The 18,481-nt window shown below is 48.4% G+C and overlaps 1 protein-coding gene across 2 annotated transcripts in view; it reads left to right on the top strand.

Annotated features, from left to right (window-relative positions):
- The window catches only part of SPTBN2 (spectrin beta, non-erythrocytic 2), a 90,260-nt gene that overhangs the window by 27,687 nt on the left and 44,092 nt on the right, over positions 1-18,481 (top strand). The window contains exon 3 of one of the 2 annotated variants that reach the window (XM_083417438.1): positions 5,469-5,655. In XM_083417438.1, the coding sequence (XP_083273564.1) occupies positions 5,499-5,655 (157 nt within the window). In that variant the 5' untranslated portion in view covers positions 5,469-5,498. Of the gene's footprint in view, positions 1-5,468; positions 5,656-14,122; positions 14,339-18,481 lie in introns of those variants that run through there. The other variant, XM_083417439.1, reaches the window with a different exon arrangement.

The following is an 18,481-nucleotide window of genomic DNA, read 5'->3' as shown; positions in this document are numbered from 1 at the left end:
CTGGTATGCCCCCCCCCCCCAGTTTGTGCAGAAGGTAATGCAACCACCAGTAAATAAAAGGTTCCCAACCCCTGATTTAGTGGGAACGGTCCCTGGGAAGAAATTATGTCAGCTGCCCAGCTTGTGAGGTACATATAAGTGGCTCCTGACCATTTTACTTTAAGAGTGGGGAACATTTGACTCTCCAGACATTGCCAGTTCCCAACAGCCCAGCAAGCATCCCCAATGGCCAGGGATCATGGGAGTTGTAGTTCAGCCACATCAGGAAGACCAAAGGCTCCCCACATCTGCTGTGCAGATGGTGCTGGCCTCTGCCATTGCTGTTCTTCCACTTTGCTTGAGTTACTATGACAGAGGATTGTAGAAGGGACCACAGGGATCTTTTGCCCAATGTGGGGCTCGAACCCACAACCCTGAGATTACAAGCCTCATGCTGTCTTGACTGAGCTATTCAGAGAATTTGTAAGAGTTGCAATGCAGAGAAATTCGGCTGTTGAAGCTTCTCTTCCCCACCCTCCCCGCAGTAACTGCACCTCCATAGTAGGGCCATCTATCTGTAAAAAACCTGGTGGAAGAACCTAAGAGTTGAAAGGGACCTGGGAGGTCACCAAGCCCAATACCCTGCTCAGTGCAGGATTCAGCTACAGCCAGGGCCAGTGCTCTCCTTAGGTCAGCTAGGCAACCAACCACCTCAGAGGGGAACAGTTTTATGCAGATTGGTATAAAATTATTCTGCACTGTTAGCAATATTGAACAAATGACTTTGCTTGTATGTTAGGTTGATGTAATCAAACCATCAGATACTGAGATATCCAAACCAGAGGTTATCATAAGAGAACCTTTCTTGGGATTTGTTCCACTAAAGGAAAAGGCGTGTATTTGAAACACCCTTGGAAGAGCTTTGCAAACACTCTATTCTGCCCTCCAGCCCACCCCCTTCCACTCCTTTTCGTGACATTTTTGGGTCACTTCCCGGTTTGGCGCAATGCATGTGTTCACAGTTGCGCACATATTGAAAATGCGTAAACCGGTGTGCGGTAGGGGTTGCCTGTACAAAAGGTACAGGGCTTGTAATGAAACCCTTCCATTTCCTGGTAACAATTTGCAAGACGAGAGTGACCGAATTCAACTTCTGAAACTGATAATATTCATTTAACAAAGAGTGTTGAAATGGCCCCCCGGATAAATCTTAAATTCCCTGTCAAAATCTGAGCAGGTTAGTGAGCTTGAATAGAAGCAAAGCAAAAGTCCTTCTGCTGGAGAATTTCTGGGTGGACTTGGGATGCAGAGTCACAATCCATCATTTTGAAGAAGACCAGACAGACAGGAGGCCAGATGGCCATGGTGTCCTGGCCCCCCACCCCCCGCCACCCTGTGAAAGTGTAAATAGAAAAGCTGTCTGTTTCAGCAGAGGAGCCGTGACAAACGAGGCCTGTCTGAAGGGAGCGGATGAGAGCCACAGATGCAAAGCAGAGCTGGGGAAGGTGGTGGGGTTTAGGAGAGGTTCCTCCAAGGCAGAGGTGAGGAGCCATTTTCAGCCTGAGCTCTGCATTCCCTTAAGGCTGGGAAACCTTCCGGAGTTCGTGAGCCCGTGGTGAGTGGGGGCAGGGTGACAAATGTAGATTATTACATCTGTACAGTAGGCTAGCTCCAAACGAGCAAGGGGTGTTAATAGAGTTCAAGGGCAGGGTTGGGCAATACCTGCTTTTCAGCATCGTAATGCATTGCCAGCGGAACGTCGCGATATGGTGGTATATTATGATGTCGGGAAGGAAGAAGGCAGTTGCTGGCCATGGAGACAATTAGTGTCACTGTGTGCAGCTTCTGCCTCTTCTTGTTAAGACTGGGCGGGTTGCGCTGCCCAGGCAGAGCACATCAGCTGATGTGCCACATGGCGCGACACCACAGAGCTGGCATCCTCCCCAGAACCGCCAGCAGCAGCTCGCCCCGATGATCTGTGGCTGCGCAAGTGGCGGCTACCTGGAGCCATTGTTCTACTCAGTGTGAGGAAGAACGGAGGAAGGAAGCAGCCTGCTAACGCTTGTGCGGCCAGAGAAGGAAACTAAGGCTCTGGCTGGCAGGCAGGCAGGCAAGCCCCACTTCCGAGTCTGGCAGCTGGGCCACAGAGGGAGTGGGCAAGCATTGGGCAGCCTTTTTGAACTGTGCAATGCTGGCAGCAAGTGAGGCCGGGGATTCACAATACATTGCCTGATTTTCTGAAATTAGTCCTGTGATTTTAACTCTAATCTGGTTTCTGGCAATGTATCGATACATTGCCCATGGCTATTCAGGGACATATTCCAGCCAGGCAAAAACACTTGAAGATGGTGCAGAGGAAGACTGGTTGGGTGTGTGGCCTGGGGACAGACAGACAGGACTGCACAGAAGGAATCGCTCCAGCCACATGGAGTCCAGGTTGCTGCTTGGTTTTCTGAGGAACTCCAGTCAATGAATTGGACTGGGCGTTGGCTAGAGCGCAGTCAGTGTGACCGAACAGGTATGAACACACAGCCGGTCCTGCTACATGGCGTCCACTGCATTCTTGGGGAATTGCCCAGCAGAGCTGTTTAGAGTAGTAAACTAGCTGGTTCGGACAAGGAAAGCAGTCTCGTGTGTGAGATTTGCTTGCCATTTTGAAGGCGACATCACTTTTATTCATTCTGAATTGGATGCCACAATTGGCCCTGGTCCATTGGAGGTCGCTAGTGCACCATCAAAGAATTTATTATGGGATCAGTTTCAGTTGCTGCAGCTGGAGGATGTGAGCAGAATGTTTTTGGCAGTGAGGCTGACATCATGCCCTCTTGATTCCTGCACATCATGGCTGATGAAATTAGTAGGAGCAGACTGGTTGGATTGGTCCAGGGGGTGGTTAATAGCTGATTAAGGGAGCAGCCTGGAGAGAGAGGGATATGGCTGAGGAGGGGATGTGGCCCGGGGAAGGCCACAGTGGGCTAAGTAGAGTGGCCTGGAGGGACACATTTGGCCCCCAGACCAGAGATTCTCCACCCTGGCTTAAAGAATTACTGGCAATGCACTGAGGCCTATGGAAAGCATTTTGTAAAGTACTAAGTGCAGATAAAATTGAAGCACTTTTGGATTTGTGAACGCACACACAGAGATTATGTTGCATTTTGAGAATTTCCCTTTAAAAGTTTCACTGAGTATTCTGTGTTTGTGCGTGTCCGCCTGAGAATATTATGGGGGCTTGTGGCAGCGCCACAAAAATCCCTTTGCATGCTGGCTGTGGCTGCTGTGAGCAGGATTTAAACATTTTCCGCATCACTGCAAGCTCTATTTTCTCTTTCTCACTCACTCACTCTCTTCGCCAAAAGCTGATTTTACAGCTTTTTTTAAAAAATGTGCACATTCTAAAAGGCTTCCAGAAGACTAGCTGTGTTTCTATGCTGCAGCAAAAGCAACTGAGAACCCCTAGTACCTTGAAGACGAGCAAAGCTTTTGTGGGATAGAATTCATTTCATCTGATGCTTCTAATGAATGGCGGTGCATGACGTGATGAATCTGTTCATCTGGAAGGTGTTTCAGGAAACCTTAGTCATTTTTCCTAAATGGGGGAGAGAGAGAGAGAGAGAGAGATTGGAAACAGTAAGATCCACCTGGCACCTTCACTGACGCTATCCCAAGTAGAACCACCAAACATATTTATGCTTATGTTTTCAAATGTAAGTTGCTTGGAGACCTTTGAGCAACAAGCAATTAACAAATCCAATTACTATTAATAATAAAACTGCACAAAGGGCCTTTGGAGAGAGCAACTGCAGCTCATTAGCAGAGCACCTGTTTTGCATGTTGAAGGTTCTCCTTTCCATTAGTGAATCTGGTGGTGGGAAAGATCTCTGCTGGAACCCTGGAGAGCCGGTGCCAGAATTGAGCTAGGCGGATGAATAGTCTTGACGTGGTGTAAGGCAGGCTTCCTCTGCCCTTTTTCTCCCTACAGTTGGTCACAGATAAGATTCCTATGGATCTTAACACCTATGTGTTGTGATGCCTATAGGGACCCTTTCAAGGATCTGGCCCATAGAAGTAAGCCCCCCCCCCAATAATGGGCATTGCCATTCATATGGTGTGTGTGTGTGTGTGTGTGTGTGTGTGTGTGTGTGTGTGTAATTGATTATATGGAGCCGGGCTTACTGGACTCCACCTAATAGTTTATTCAAGTTCGCACCCTGGACTCTAGGAATTCTTGTTCTGTGGGGGGAATGGGGGTCTCCTAACAATTCTCAGCACCCTTCATGAACTACACTTCCCAGGATTCTTTGGGTGAGGCTATGACTGTTACTCTCCTGCCCCGCCTCCCCCCAAAATCTTAGCAGGCAGCTTTTCAGGCTCGCTTTCCTTTTTCTCTCCTGAAGAATCATAGGATTGTAGAGTTGGAAGGGACCATGGGGGGTCATCTAGTCCAACCCCTCACAGTGCAGGAATCCTTTGTCCAATGTGGGGCTCAAACCCATGACCCTGAGATTTGACAGTCTCTACCAACCGAGGATAGAGTCGGTGTAGAAAATACTACGCCAGGGGAAGAAGGGCTGTGGCTCGGTGGTAGAGCATCTGTGTTGCAGTCAGAAGTTTCCCCCCCCCTTGCCGAGAGCTGCTGCTGCTATTAGTGTGGGTGTAATTGAGCTACAGGAACCAGGTATAAGGTGACTCCCTATAAGGCTACGTCCACTCTATACCTTTAAAGCACATTCAAAGTACTCCCCACCCCCTGCAAGAGTTCTGAGTTTTGTGATTTAGTATATTTTATTTTTCATGAGTAACCAAAGTACATTCAGTGTCTCTGTTTTCAAATCTCAGAGTCCTCCTTACAGGTCAATGGCATTCAGTTTGTTGAGGGGGAAAGAGAAGTGGGGAGAAAGAGGGGAGGAAATGGAAAGAAGGGAGGGGGAAACAGTGAACTTTCATTCTTTTACATAGTATGTGAACAGAGCTTTTGTGTCAGTGACCTGTGGATAGGTATCTTATTGGGCGCTTAGTTGATCAAGGTTGCTGGGAATTTTAAATCTGTGAGGGGTAAACTAAAATGCCCAGAATTCTTTGGGAGAAGGAACGTGGTGTACGTCACCTAAGAAAGGTGAGGATCTGTGGCTCCTAAATGGTTAGAGAACAACGTACAGTGGTACCTTGGTTTCTGAGCGCCTCCTTGTCGAACGTTTCAGTTCTCGAACGCTGAAAACCTGGAAGTAAATGCTTCTGTTTTCGAATGTTCCTCAGAACTCAAATGTCTGATGCGGCCTCCTCTGAGTGCAAAAAGCTCTTGCAACCAATTGGAAACTGCGCCTCGGTTGTTGAATGTTTTGGAAGCCGAACGGTCTTCCAGAATGGATTACGTTCGACAACTGAGGTACCACTGTATATACATTTTTTAGAATGGACATAAAAGAATACTTGGTTAGGTATGAGTTGGCTTTGTGGCTGAAGGCTCTCACTGTTCCCTCTTTCACTTCAAGGCGGACGTTGGCCCTGTTGCCGAAATCGCCATGAGCAGCACCCTCTCCCCAACCGACTACGACAGCCTGGAGATCCAGCAGCAGTACAACGACATCAACAACCGCTGGGAAGTGGCCGACGAAGACTGGGACAATGAGAACAGCTCGGCCCGGCTTTTCGAGCGCTCTCGCATCAAGGCGCTGGCAGGTAAAGGGGGGCCAGGGAGCTTGTCGTTTTGCCAAGGCTGAGCTTCCCTGGCACTGTTTGCATTGCGACAGTTTGGCCTTGTGACAAGGGAAGCAATGAGCATGTGCGGAGCGTAACTATTTCTTGCCTAATCTACATCACAGGGTGGCTGTGAAGATAAAATGGAGGCAAGTGGGTGGGCTTATTTATTTTTATTTTATTTATTAAATTTGTACATGGTACTTCCCCAAAATACATGGGGGACGGGGCTGTCAAAGGCTGCTAGTCATACTGGCTGTATATTACTTCTAGGATTGGAGGCGCCATGACTCTGAATACCAGTCACTGGAGTACCCGATCAGGAGAGTGCTCTTGCAGCAATTAAGGGAAAATAAGGGAAATTTTTGTAAATACATTTGAATTGGAGATGCAGTAAGAAAAATGCATTTTTAAAAAATGGCAGGAAGGAAGGGAGGGAAGTCGAGGGGAAGGTAAAGTAGATTTGTAAAGATTAGGTTTTTCTTGTCAAAATATTTGCAAAAGCTGAAAATGAAAAATAAAATTATATATAAAAATGAGAGTCCTCTTGCCCTTAGGTCCTGCTTGCAGGCTTCCTGCAGGCACCTATTTGGCCACTGTGAGAAATAGGATGCTGGACTAGATGAACCCCCTTTGGTCTGACTGATCCAGCTTCAGGGGTACTCTTAGGTTCTTATGGAGGGGAAATCAAGCAAAGTCAGTGTCAGGGAACTGCCATCAGTGCCGGAGGGAGAGAGCAAAATCCAGAGGGATTCCGGAGAGCGTGCCGGGATTGGGAGAGGCAGCCCATCTTCTGGGGAAGAGAATCAGCGTAGCACCAGTGGAGAAGGGGGGCAGATGGGGGAAGCGGCGAGGCGGTCCCATGACTCCTTGCCTGGGACCAGCGGGGAGAGTAGGGGTCCTCCGTTGCCTACGCCCTCCTTGCGCAGAAGTCTTTCGCGCAGAGAGAGTAGGAGGAGACTAGGCGTCAAAGAGCTTCTTTGCTGGAAGAAGTTTAAGAAACGCCCACTGACGGATTCTGCCAGCAATTGAGACAGCCACGGGTGAGTGGCTGTCCGGACAGAAAAGGTTCACTCAGGCAACCCAGCCAGGTGTTTGCAACGGCTTACGCATGAGCAACCCCTAGAACCATTACAGTCAGAAACCATTTTTTAAAGTTGCTTGAGAGTCCCCCCTCAATACTTTGCAAGTGCAAGCCAGGCTAACAACTCAACTGTGTTCACTCATTTGAAGGCTGAAATGTAGATTGGGGTAGGAGCAGGGTAAGAATGGATGAGGATGATTTTATTTACTGAATTGATATCCATCCTTCCTCCTCAGGTTGCCCAGGGTGGCAAACAGATACACAATATAAAATCCTGCAACTGAGTTGAGACTGCATGCTAACCAGGAAAAATGGGGAATACGTGCAGAACACTTTAGAAAAGTAGGTTGAAAAATCCTAGCATCTCTGATAGTCAGGGACACTGAAAAGGGGAGAGGAGGGGGAGATATTTCTGTCCAGCTTTTACTGGAAAGTATCCAAGGAGTAAAATAAATTTCCATCCATGTGCTCTTGAACTTTCATGCCACTCTGTCCTCTTCTCTCCAAAACACACAAATAAAGTTATTGAGTCATAGTGGTTGCAGCACAGGAACAGAATAGTATTGACAGCTGCTGCAAGGGGAAGCCTTGTAACAAGCACACAGTGCCCCAAAGTATGATGGGAGTTGTAGGCAGCCTTTGGAACGGTGATTTGAATGTTAAGTCTGCCACGTGTTCCTAGGAAGGAACTCCTTAGACAGAGCTATGGGTATATTCTCCACCTTTGCAGGGGCTTGCAAATTGGTGTTTAGGTAGAGAGTCTTCCTAGGCTTATACAGTGGTACTTTGGGTTACAAACTTACCGTATTTTTCGCTCTATAAGACGCACCAGACCACAAGACGCACCTAATTTTTGGAGGAGGAAAACAAGAAAAAAAATATTCTGAATCTCAGAAGCCGGAACAGCAAGAGGGATTGCTGCGCAGTGAAAGCAGCAATCCCTCTTGCTGTTCTGGCTTCTGTGATAGCTGCGCAGCCTGCATTCGCTCCATAGGACACACACACATTTCCCCTTACTTTGTAGGAGGGAAAAAGTAGTCTTATAGAGCAAAAAATACGGTAATTCGTTCCGGAGGTCCGTTCTTAACCCAAAACTGTTCTTATCCTGAGGAGCACTTTCACTATGGGGCCTCCAACTGCCGTCGCGCCACCACCGCGCGATTTCCATTCTCATCCTGGGGCAAAGTTCGCAACCCGGAGCAACTACTTTCGGGTTAGCGGAGTTTGTAACCCGAAGCATTTGTAACCCGAGGTACCACTGTATTGTGGAGAGGCACTCAGCTCATGCTCCAGTGCACCATTCAATGGATCGTGGCTCTCATATTTCACACAGCTTCTTTGGCACTGCTAAAATGTTTTGGATCACTTATATCAGTGGTGCTTTCCCTTCCTTTTAATTGAAAAAGTTTTCTAGCACACTTGGCTCTGTTCTTTCACAAAGCACCAGAAAGTCAGGTTTCTCTTCCTCTCATTTGTCCGATAGGGAAAGTGAGGCTGGCTTGCCTGAATTTTATACCAAGAGTCCGTGGCAGAGACTTGGGAGACGTGGAAGGGAGGTTCTCCAGATCCAATCCCATTGCTCTCTCTGCAGGATTGTACTGTTCTGTCTCGGGGGAAACTGAAACACGCAGCAGTTGAATCCAGATAGTTTCTGGCTCCAAGAGCCCAAAAGCGGTGTTCCTTCTCTCCCTTCTCTTGTCTGTCACTCTTGGTTGCCTGTTGCACTTTGCTCCCAGTGCAAACGGCCTTGCTTTTCTGTTTACCTGGCTGGGTGGGTGGGTGGCTGCTGTGCTTAGACCAGCTCCAAAGAATGAGGTGCCTCCTACATGCATGAATCCAGTCAAAGTTTCAGCTTGGGGATACTTTCTTCAAGGAAGACAAGGACATTGGCCCACAGGAATATCAGCAGGGCATTCCATTTATTGGTGATGTTCAGGGAGGAGTGCCACTACATAGTCAAAACCACACCACCCACACTGGCAAAAATGCTAAACAGGAGCATTCCCCACTGTAGCATTTTGCTACAGCTTTCCTTAGTTAACTCCTAATTGCAGTGTGTTTACCCCAGTTCTTCACCTGCTCTTGCTATTTGGGTGTGGGTGTGTGGGTGTTCAACCACTAATTTGGGGTGGAACCATTTCATACATCATGTTTTTGCCATTATTGTACTAGCTGCTTATAATTATTTATCTGTGGTTCCCAGTTATTAACCAGTGGTTCCCAAACTCCCCCCCTCCCATGGACTACTTGCTGAGGGTCTTGGAGGACACTTAATGATTTTTCTGCCTGTTGTAGTGATTATAATGTGCTGTGCTAGGTGCTGGATGATTTTTAATTGTATTATTTATTATATCTTGGATTACAGTTTGAATTCCATATAATGCAAATTGTAATACAATATTCAAATTGTATACAATATTCAAAAGCCATATGAATACAGTTAAAAAACAATATGAACATTTAATGTGATGGATGTGCCGATTCTTTAATCACGGATCCACAGACACACCGTGGACCTCCTAAATGGCCCGTGGACCACAGTTTGGAAACCCCTGATTTAAATGATTGATTGTAATTGTTGGTAGTGGTTTTGTCTAATTAATTCTGATACTTTGCTTGCTGATCTGCGTACAGTGGTACCTTGGGATGTGAACGGGATCCGTTCTGGAGCCCCGTTCACATCCAGAAGCAAACGTAACTAGCGACGGCATATCCGTGCACGCGTGTGTCGCTTTTCGCCGCTTCTGCGCGTGACGTCATTTTGAGCATCTGCGCATGCGCGAGCGGCAAAACCTGGAAGTAACCCGCTCCGTTACTTCCGGGTTGCCGCTGAGCACAACTCGAACGCGCTCAACATGAAGCATATTCAACCCAAGGCATGACTGTATATTGTTTTGTCCTTTCTATGAATTGGTGTACAGTACAACCTTGACTTACCACCGCCACTACTCACGAACAATCCGACTCGCGACCGCGGCAAACCCGGAAGTAAATATTGGGTTTGCTGTGATTCGTGCACGCACAGAAGCGGCTTCTGCCGACTGAACATGTGCAGAAGCGGCTGCTGCCGTCTGCACATGCACAGAATGGGGCTGCCGCTGAATGCGCATGTGCAAAACGGTGCTTCTCCCAGTAACCTGGATCGACTCATGAACGGACCTCCGGAACGGATTCCGTACGTGAGTAAAGGTTCCGCTATATGCTCTACCACTGAGCTAAAGCCCTTCCCTAAGGGCAGTATGCCCCAGGGTGGTCCTCTACCTCCTTGCACAAGCCCTACTGAAGTGAATAGAAACTATGTAAGACCGGCCTGCCTGACTTTTCAATTGTATACTACTTTTCTATGGCACATAAACAACAACATTATACAATGGAAAATCACATAAAATAGGGGTTACCAAATCTTGGACCCACGGGGACATTTGCAAACTATAAATTGTTGCCATTCACACAGTGTATCCTGTTCTGTTGGTTGCAATGGAATACTTGTTTCCAGCCAGGTTTTTTTTGGGGGGGGGCATTGTGCCCCGTGGGTACCAGAGAAGGCCTCTATGGGAGCCACATTTGTGACCCTGTGGTATAACAGTTGGATTCAGTGGGGAAAATTCATGATGAAAAGTACAATTGCAGAACAGTTAAAATCAATTACCATAAAACATAACAATGCATTTTTATCCAATATTACAAGAGAAGTTCAACTAGCAAAACATAGGAAAACAATGGAACAAAACTGCTCCCAACGCTTACAATAAATTGTTTATAATCATTATGTGCACCCAAAATAATAACAGCAAAGATGCAATATGTAAAATGTTCCCTGTTGGGGGGGGGGGAGACTGTGGAGAGGAAACAGGGCATTTTGGGGCAGAGGTGTCCCCAAATTTCCGAATGGGAAGTAATGGAAGATTTAAAATGAATGCTCCCATCCTAAATTGATTTTCTCTGGATTAAATCTCAACCTAATTCGCTGTCAGGTAAGCATGCTTAGCATTACAGCCTGATTTTGATGAAAATCGTATTTCTGCCTTAGCTTTTAAAAGCAACCCAAATACTTTGCTGGGGTAGGGGTACTTGCCCCCCCCCACCCTTTGGTGCTGCCCCTTTCTTAGACCTCCAACTTGTAGTCTTTTGCCCGTGATGCTGCCTTGTGTATTTGTATTTAGACTCTGGGATTTCCCCACCCCGCCACCCTTTTTTGCGAAGGGTAGATTGGCTTTATGAGGGACTCGGATCATTATTTATCACAACCCTCAAGGGGAAAGTGCCAGCAAACACGAGATAGTCAAACGGAGGCAGAAGCCAAGGACGCAGCAGGCCGGCCTTGGGCCTGGGCTCCGATAGCGCGAGCAAGTGTGGCCTTGAGTAATCCCAAAATGAGCATCAGGGGGGAAGGGCCATAGTTCAGTAACGGAGCATCTGCAGAAGGTCCTAGGTTCAATTCCCAACGGCATGGCATCTCCAGGGGGGGCTGTCTCTCCATCTGAAACGCGCCCCCCCCCCCCACCCGAGAGCCTCTGACAGCCCACATCTTGAGCTTGCTGGGTGATGGACCAAGAGCCTGAATTCGTATCCAGCAGCTTCCTGCAGTTGCTAAACTCTGCCGCTACCTCAGCGTCTCCAGCCCTGTTAACGGCTGGGGGAGGATTGCGAGGGAAAGGCGGCCTGGGAGAGTCAGTAAACAGTCACTTAATGACAGTCTGGGATGATACCAAGCAGGGTGGGGCGGCCAGGCAGGCAGGAAATACTGGAAGCCAGTGGTGGTGGCGGCGGGTGGGGGGCACCCTGGGTGTGTGTTTTATGCGTGTGGGGAGTTCCAGTCATTGCTGAAGATCAAGGGCAAGGCAGTTGTTTCTCTGTCAAATTGCTTTGGGTTGCCGGAGGAGGAATTTATTGTTGTTTTTGTTCTTAATCGTTTAACTACATCCGTATCTCACTTTCCCCTCCAAAGAGCTCAAGGTGCTTTACATGGCTGCCGCCCCTCCCCCATTTTCCCTCAGAACCACCCGGTGAGGTAGGTTAGGCTGAGAGGCAGTGACCGGCTCAAGGTCACCTGGTGGCTGAGCAGAGATTGAAACCCTGGACCACATGGGCACTCTACACTTAAAGCACTATGATTCCCTTTCATAAACTGTTATGGCTTTCGGAGGGCCCCACAAAGGATTCTGGGAAATGTCGCTTGTTAAGGGTGCTGAGAGTTGTGAGGTGATCTCTATTCCCCTCACAGAGCTACAATGTTCTGAGTGGTTTCACCAACAATGGCTCTTCACAGGGGATTCTGGGAATTGTGGCTCATAGCACTTAAAATGTACAGTGTGAATGTGGCCTGCCGTTCTAACTGCTTTGAGTTCCACAGAGCTCTTTTGCAAGCAGAGATGTTCAAAGTAGTGGTGGGGAACTATCATGCAAGAAAACATAAAACAGATGAACCAGGGTTGTTGTGGAGCGTTTGGCGAACATAATCAAGGGTGGGGGGCCTGGCAGGCTTCAACCACTCATTGCTCTCAGTAGCCTGGCCAGGAATGTCTGTCCTCCTAAGTCCCTGTAAAAGCTTCCTGTGCTTGCTGGGTGTGGAGAGTAGACAGTCTGCATTTGTTCAGAGATTCTTGCTGATTATGTGAAGGGCTCAAAAGCTGGGTCTTGCATTTGAAAAGCCCATTCTGGAGTGCAGGGTTGGTTCAGATGAATAAGGCCCCAACTAATGACAGGTGAAGCTCAGCGGATGGCCATGCCTTCTAACTGTCGAATTTCCACATCTGACCTGAAGAAGAGTCCTGTGTAACTCCAGAAGCTTACACAACAAAACTGTGAATCCACGTTAGACCTTTTCAGCGTGTCCCTGTTTGGATGACTGGGAAAAACAGCTTTCTGAGGGGGAAACAGGGAGGCAGGTATAGGGCCAAAGAGTCACTTTGCTGGCCCCACAAGGGTACTGGCAGGCCTGGAGGATTCACGGCCCAGCCTGACAGCCACACAAAACAGACAATGGGATGCAAATCCTTCATTGTTTGACCCTGGCGGCTGGCTGAGCTCATCTGTCCCTGTCCAGCACCCCGCCCCCCTTTTTGGAATAGCTAGGAAACCAGCTGCCTTGTTCCTTCCCTACCCTTCTTGCTATCTTCCCCCGCTTGTGTGCCCACAAGATCACCTGCTTCTTGCTATGAAGGCCAGAAACCCACAGTCCCAGATCCACAAATCCTACCTCACGTCTTAGAAGAAAGTAGTTTGCACATGCTCAAAAGGTTTTGCATTATTGTTGTTTCACCTGTGGGTTCTGCAGATAAAACAGTTCTAGGGACTAAACTATGGTGGCCAGCTAACCACCCCCATTTTACAGATTGGGGAAGAGGAACAGTCAAAGAGGGAGAGAGGGGCTTCTCTAAGGCCATGGGATAGCTCTAGGCGTCTTTAAACCCAGCTCTCCCAAATATAGGAGAATACAGGAGACACAGACAGGACTAGAGATTATTACCTGCTCTTTTACAAAGTACTGCATGAGAGCCGGTGTGATACAGTGGTTAGAGATGTTAGACTAGGACCTGGGGGGCCCAGGGTTTAAATCCCCCCCCACTCAGCCAACATACTCACAGGGTAATTTTGCGTCACTACTCCCTGTCTGTCAGCCTAACCTACCTCACAGGATTGTTGTGAGGATCAAATGTTTGGGGTAGGGTGAGCTCCTTGGAGGAAAAGAGGGCTGTAAATGTCGTAGTGATATCTTAAAAAGAAAAAGAAACTGCACACCTGAGGCTGGAGGTCAAGGATAAGTCAAGCAAGAGAAGAAGAGACCTCAGCCCCCCACTATGGGCTGTTTCCAGTGTTATTCATAGTGGACCCATTGACATGAACAGGCATGGTTAAATTTGGTTCGGAGTCGACTTTAGTTGGATACAATCCTGTCTTATCTTTTTTATAAACTTACCTCGGCAAGCTCCAGAATCATTAGTCCCCTCTTAGAAGGGTGAGGAGGGAGGGGGGGGAGATATAAAGGATCCCCTAGTCCTGAGCCCCAGTCCCCTTTCACCCATCCTGGTCTGGAGCTGAGGGTAGAGCCCTGAGCCCTATTCAATAAGAGCTTTGGCTAACCCCCAATGCTGAGATTTGCTAGTTTTTCAGACTATCGAATTGTGTGTGTGTGGGCAGACTGCCCAACCCGTTCCCCTCCCCTTTCCATGTCTGCCTGGGCTCAGTGAGTGTACTCTACACACACACACACACACACACACACACCATTCAGAGCAACCCAACCTGTTTTTATGTAAATTTCCCAGGGTTGCCGCCCTCGCCTGGAAGGGGGCAGCAAAACTCTCTTGAAACGCTCAACTCACACCAAGGTGCTGGAGCTTCCCTTCCTGCTACCTGGGCCCAACTGCGGTTGGTTTGTTTCCGGGGTGGGTGGGTGGGCAGGGGGCTGCCGTGGTGGTCCAAGTGGAGGTACCCCAGCCGCAAGGATGTATGAACCTGATCCAGAACTGCTGGAGGTGATCCAGGGTCCTTCTCCCCCTCCTGAGCTCTCCCCGGCCGCATTTATCAACGCAGTCCAGTATGCCAACGTGTTGGAGGGCAGGTTCAAGCAGCTTCAAGGTAGGCACTCTGGAGAATTGCGGGGAGGGGGGTGATCAGTAGAGATTTGGGGGGGAGGCAAGCTCTCAGCCAGGAGTCTTCCCCCCACCACCCCAACCTGCAAGATCTCTCTGGCCTGACTTAAGCGGTGGCGGCAGGGACCCTAATCCGCACAGTGATGCCAGGAATTAGCTGAACGCACGCTGGATTTGCATGGGGCAAACACAGCGACGTGGTTGAGATTCTTTGGGGCTGTGCCCAGCTGCCCCCTGCCAAAGCTACCCTTCTCCCCCATTTTCCTGGAAGCTGAGGGCAGGAGACCTTGTCAAGAGAGAGAGGAGCCTTGACAGGCACTGACAGATACAGCCTCTGTGACTCCAAGGACTTCTCTGTTTTACACCCTGCCCCTCTTTGGTGGGAAGTACTGTTCTAGGAATGTTCACCTTGACCCCAACTCTCCCTCCCCCTCAACACAGACAGTCACAATTTCTTTCATTTACTTATTTTTGAAAGGTTTGTAGCCTGCCTTTCAGTCAAAGGTTCCAAGTCGGCTACCCATAATAAAAAAAACAGAATAATTCAAAAACTTATGTTGCATTAAATTGTCATTTTAAAAAATCTCCTAATAATGAAACTGCAGTAAAAACAGCAATAAATCCTCCTCGGGGGAGCCATAAAATGACCTCCTTTCGACACCAAAAAAGCAAGCAAAGTAAGTGCCAGCTGTGTGTCTCCGGGGAGAGTAGTCCACATAACTGAAAAAGTTATAGCCCACCGAATAGGGCTGTTGTCCCACATTGTGCAGCCCCCCCCCCTGTCACCCCCAGCCTATTTACCTTGCCAAGGTTTCACCCCCAAATTTCTGGGGCAGCATCCACTACTACCGTATGATCTGGGCCCAAACTCTTTTTGGTGTTGGATTCCCCTGAAATGTTATCCACCCTCCTTCATTCTATGTGAGCAAAACAGGTCAGTGTTATTTTCACTCGCTGCTTCGTTATCGCAGAGTACAAAGATGTGCTCTTGTGAACTTTGTCGCAAAATTAGACAAACTTAAGGGTCCTTTTTGCAGCAGCGGTTACTGACAGTAATACCACGTTACCAGCTATATACTGTGCTAATTCAACACCTGCGGTAGGAAAGAAAACCGGAGTTCTGATTAAGCCCAAATTGAATAGAATCAGATTTGCTGATCAATTCTCATTCAGCACTTTCCCCTGGCAGCCTCCCTTTGGAAGTCTTTTATGTTGAAGCCTGGTGGCTGACTGAGGTCATCAGCAGAGTATCCTGGGAGAGGGAAGTTGTCTCCCACTGGTTTCTGAATGTTGCCGTTTTCAGTGTCTAATATGGGCCCATATTGAAGTGGTGGCTTATATCATGCTGGAGGATGACCTGGTCTACAAGTCCCTGACGGTATATGGCTAGTTTTATTAGAGCCTGCAATAGTGTTGCCTGATTGGAAATGGGGGACAGAACTGGTGTCAAGGATTGCTGTAGCATCTAGTGACTGAATTGCTGGTGGGAAGATGTTTTAGATTAAGGGGCTGCCGAAGGTCTCTGGTTCAGTCCCCAGCATCTTCAAGTAGGGCTGGGAGAGGCTCCCTGCCTGCGATCCTGGGGAGTTGCTGTCAAATACAAAACTAGATGAACTACTGGTCTGACTCATTAAAAGGCAGCTTCTAATGTTCCTGTTTAAATTGGCCATTTTCCTGAACTTTGACGACTGGAGTCTTGCATTTGTTTCGGTTTGGGGAAAGGTCATAGCTTTGCCTGCTCAATGTCCCAAGTGCAGTCCCCAGCATCTGCAGGTTAGGCTGAGGGAGATCACAGCCTGGAATTTATGTATTTGTTGTACTTATATCCCTCCTTTTTGTCCAAGCAGCTCAAGGTGGCATGTGTGGTTTTCTCCCCTCCTCAGTCAATCCCCACAACAATCCTGTGCAGTAGGCTGGGAGCAAGTGACTGGCCCAAGGTCACCCAGTGAGCTTCCTGGCTGAGTGGGAATGTGACCCTGGTCTCCCAGTGCTCTAACCCACACATCTCACTGGCTCTCATTCTTGACTGCTACTCCTAGTCAGTGTAGAAATCACAGAGCCAGATGAACCAGTGATCTGACTTCTGTAAGGAATGTTCCTACGTCCGCTCTCCACCTTTTTTCATTGGGGAGAGACAAGGATCATTGTCCAGGATGCTTAGATCACAGAATATACTTCTGTCTTAACAGCTGGAGGGGGTCCTTTATCAGTCTCTAGGGTGAGGGGGGTGATTGGGGGAGTGTGTAGCAGCTTGCAGACAGCTGAGGCTTCTTGAAATGCTGTTCGGCTCAGGGTTAGCAAACAAGCCCTGCTCTGACACGTCCTGGTGACTCAGGCAGAAGGGCAGGCTGAGCCCTCCGTTGCCTCTGCATGCACCGTGCATGCATGCATAATGTCTGTTGGGTCGAAGCACAGGAGCAAGCACCTGCCTGGGCTGCAGGGCAAATGCCAGCTGCAGAGAAGATCGTTAAAAACAACCCAACCACACATGTCCACAACAGCAACAAACCCCAAACGCAGGACGACTGTGCAGGCCATGGGACTACAACTCCCATCATCCTGTGCTGAATGGGATTGATAGGACTTTTTGGCCAAGACACATCTTGGCCGAAAGTGCACCTGGTTGGCAAAGGCTGGTGTGGCCCTAATCTGAGCCAGGACTCAGGGTACTTCCTTCTGCAGTGACCAGGAGGTTTTGGCCCTTGAGGATGTGAGAGAAGAGCGCTGGAGAGAATGTACCAGTGGCAGTGTGGTATAGTGGTTAGAGTGTAGGACTGAGACCCTCAGCCATGAAGCTCACTATCACTCAGTCTAACCTACCTCACAGAGTTGTTGTGAGTATACAGTGGGGAGAAGGAGAGCTGTGTGTGCCACCCTGAGCTCTTTGGAGCAAAGGAGAGATGTAAATGTAATAAATAAATTACCCTCTAAAATAAAGGATAGGCCAAGGAGGGGTGGAGTGACTGAGGCCTGCCAGTGTCCTTTCCTTTCGGCTTCGTTTTTCTTACCCTGGAGCCAAACACTTACTGGGGTTGCTTTGCATTGCATGCAAACAAGGTGGACGGGCAAGAGGAGCTGGAGGCAGCACTGCTGGCGTCTCTCAGCCCAAGGCTTAGTGTCCAGAAAGGTGATGTGCAGGCAGAAGCAAAAGCTCTTTCTCCTTTTTATAGGGTTAAAAATGAACCTCCTTTTCTAGTTGCTACAGCCCTCTTGCACTTGAGCTTTACAGGTCTGCATCAGCTGCTACTTCAAGGTGCTCACATTAGTGTTTAAAGCCCTAAATGACTTAGGCCCCAAATACCTGAAAGACCACCTCTCCTTACACCCCCTCCCAGGTGTCAAGATCAACAGAGGGGGCCCTCTTGGTAGTTCCTTTTCCCACATAAGTTTAGGGCAGGCATCCCCAAACCCGACCCCCCAGCTGTTTTGGGACTACAACTCCCATCATCCCTAGCTAACGGGATCAGTAGTCAGGGATGATGGGAACTGTAGTCCCAAAACAGCTGGAGGGCCGAGTTTGCCTGGATTAGGGCATGGCCCGGGACAGGGCCTTCTCTGTGGTAGCCCCTAAGTTTTGGAACTCTCTCCCTGCAGAGGTATCTCTGGCTTATCCCCTATGCAGCTTTCAACAAATGCAGAAGACATCTCTTTACCCTGCCATTTGACACCCAAGATGTGTGTTTTTCAGAGGCCCTTCCTCTCCCATTCACGTGAATGCTATTTGCTTTAACTGTTTTTATTCTTAAACTTTAAATCACTGTAACCTGCCATGGGACCTTCTGACAAAACACTGGCAGTACATTTAGTTGGTATTATTATTGTGAAAAATCAGAATACTATAGAGGATCCAGGTGTCCGGGCTACCACTTAATTTCTCTTCCTAACTATCTCTCTCCTGTGTATTAGTATAATTGCTTGTGAACTTCTACAAATCTTTTGTGTGTGTATGTGCGCGCACACACACACACACACACACACACACACTGGGTGGAGTAGAAACAGGCAGGAGCTGCTTGTGTTTTTTGGTAGCAGGGCAAACATGATGGGAGGCTTAGCCCAAAATATCTGTAGGGCTTCAGCAAAGTAAATTGATATTATTGAGGGTTGGGGAGAGAAGAGGCTGAGAAAG

This window comes from Podarcis tiliguerta (assembly GCF_965153285.1).
Source record: "Podarcis tiliguerta genome assembly, chromosome: 16".
Classification (NCBI taxonomy): domain Eukaryota; kingdom Metazoa; phylum Chordata; class Lepidosauria; order Squamata; family Lacertidae; genus Podarcis; species Podarcis tiliguerta.
This window is presented reverse-complemented; position numbering and strand designations above follow the sequence as displayed.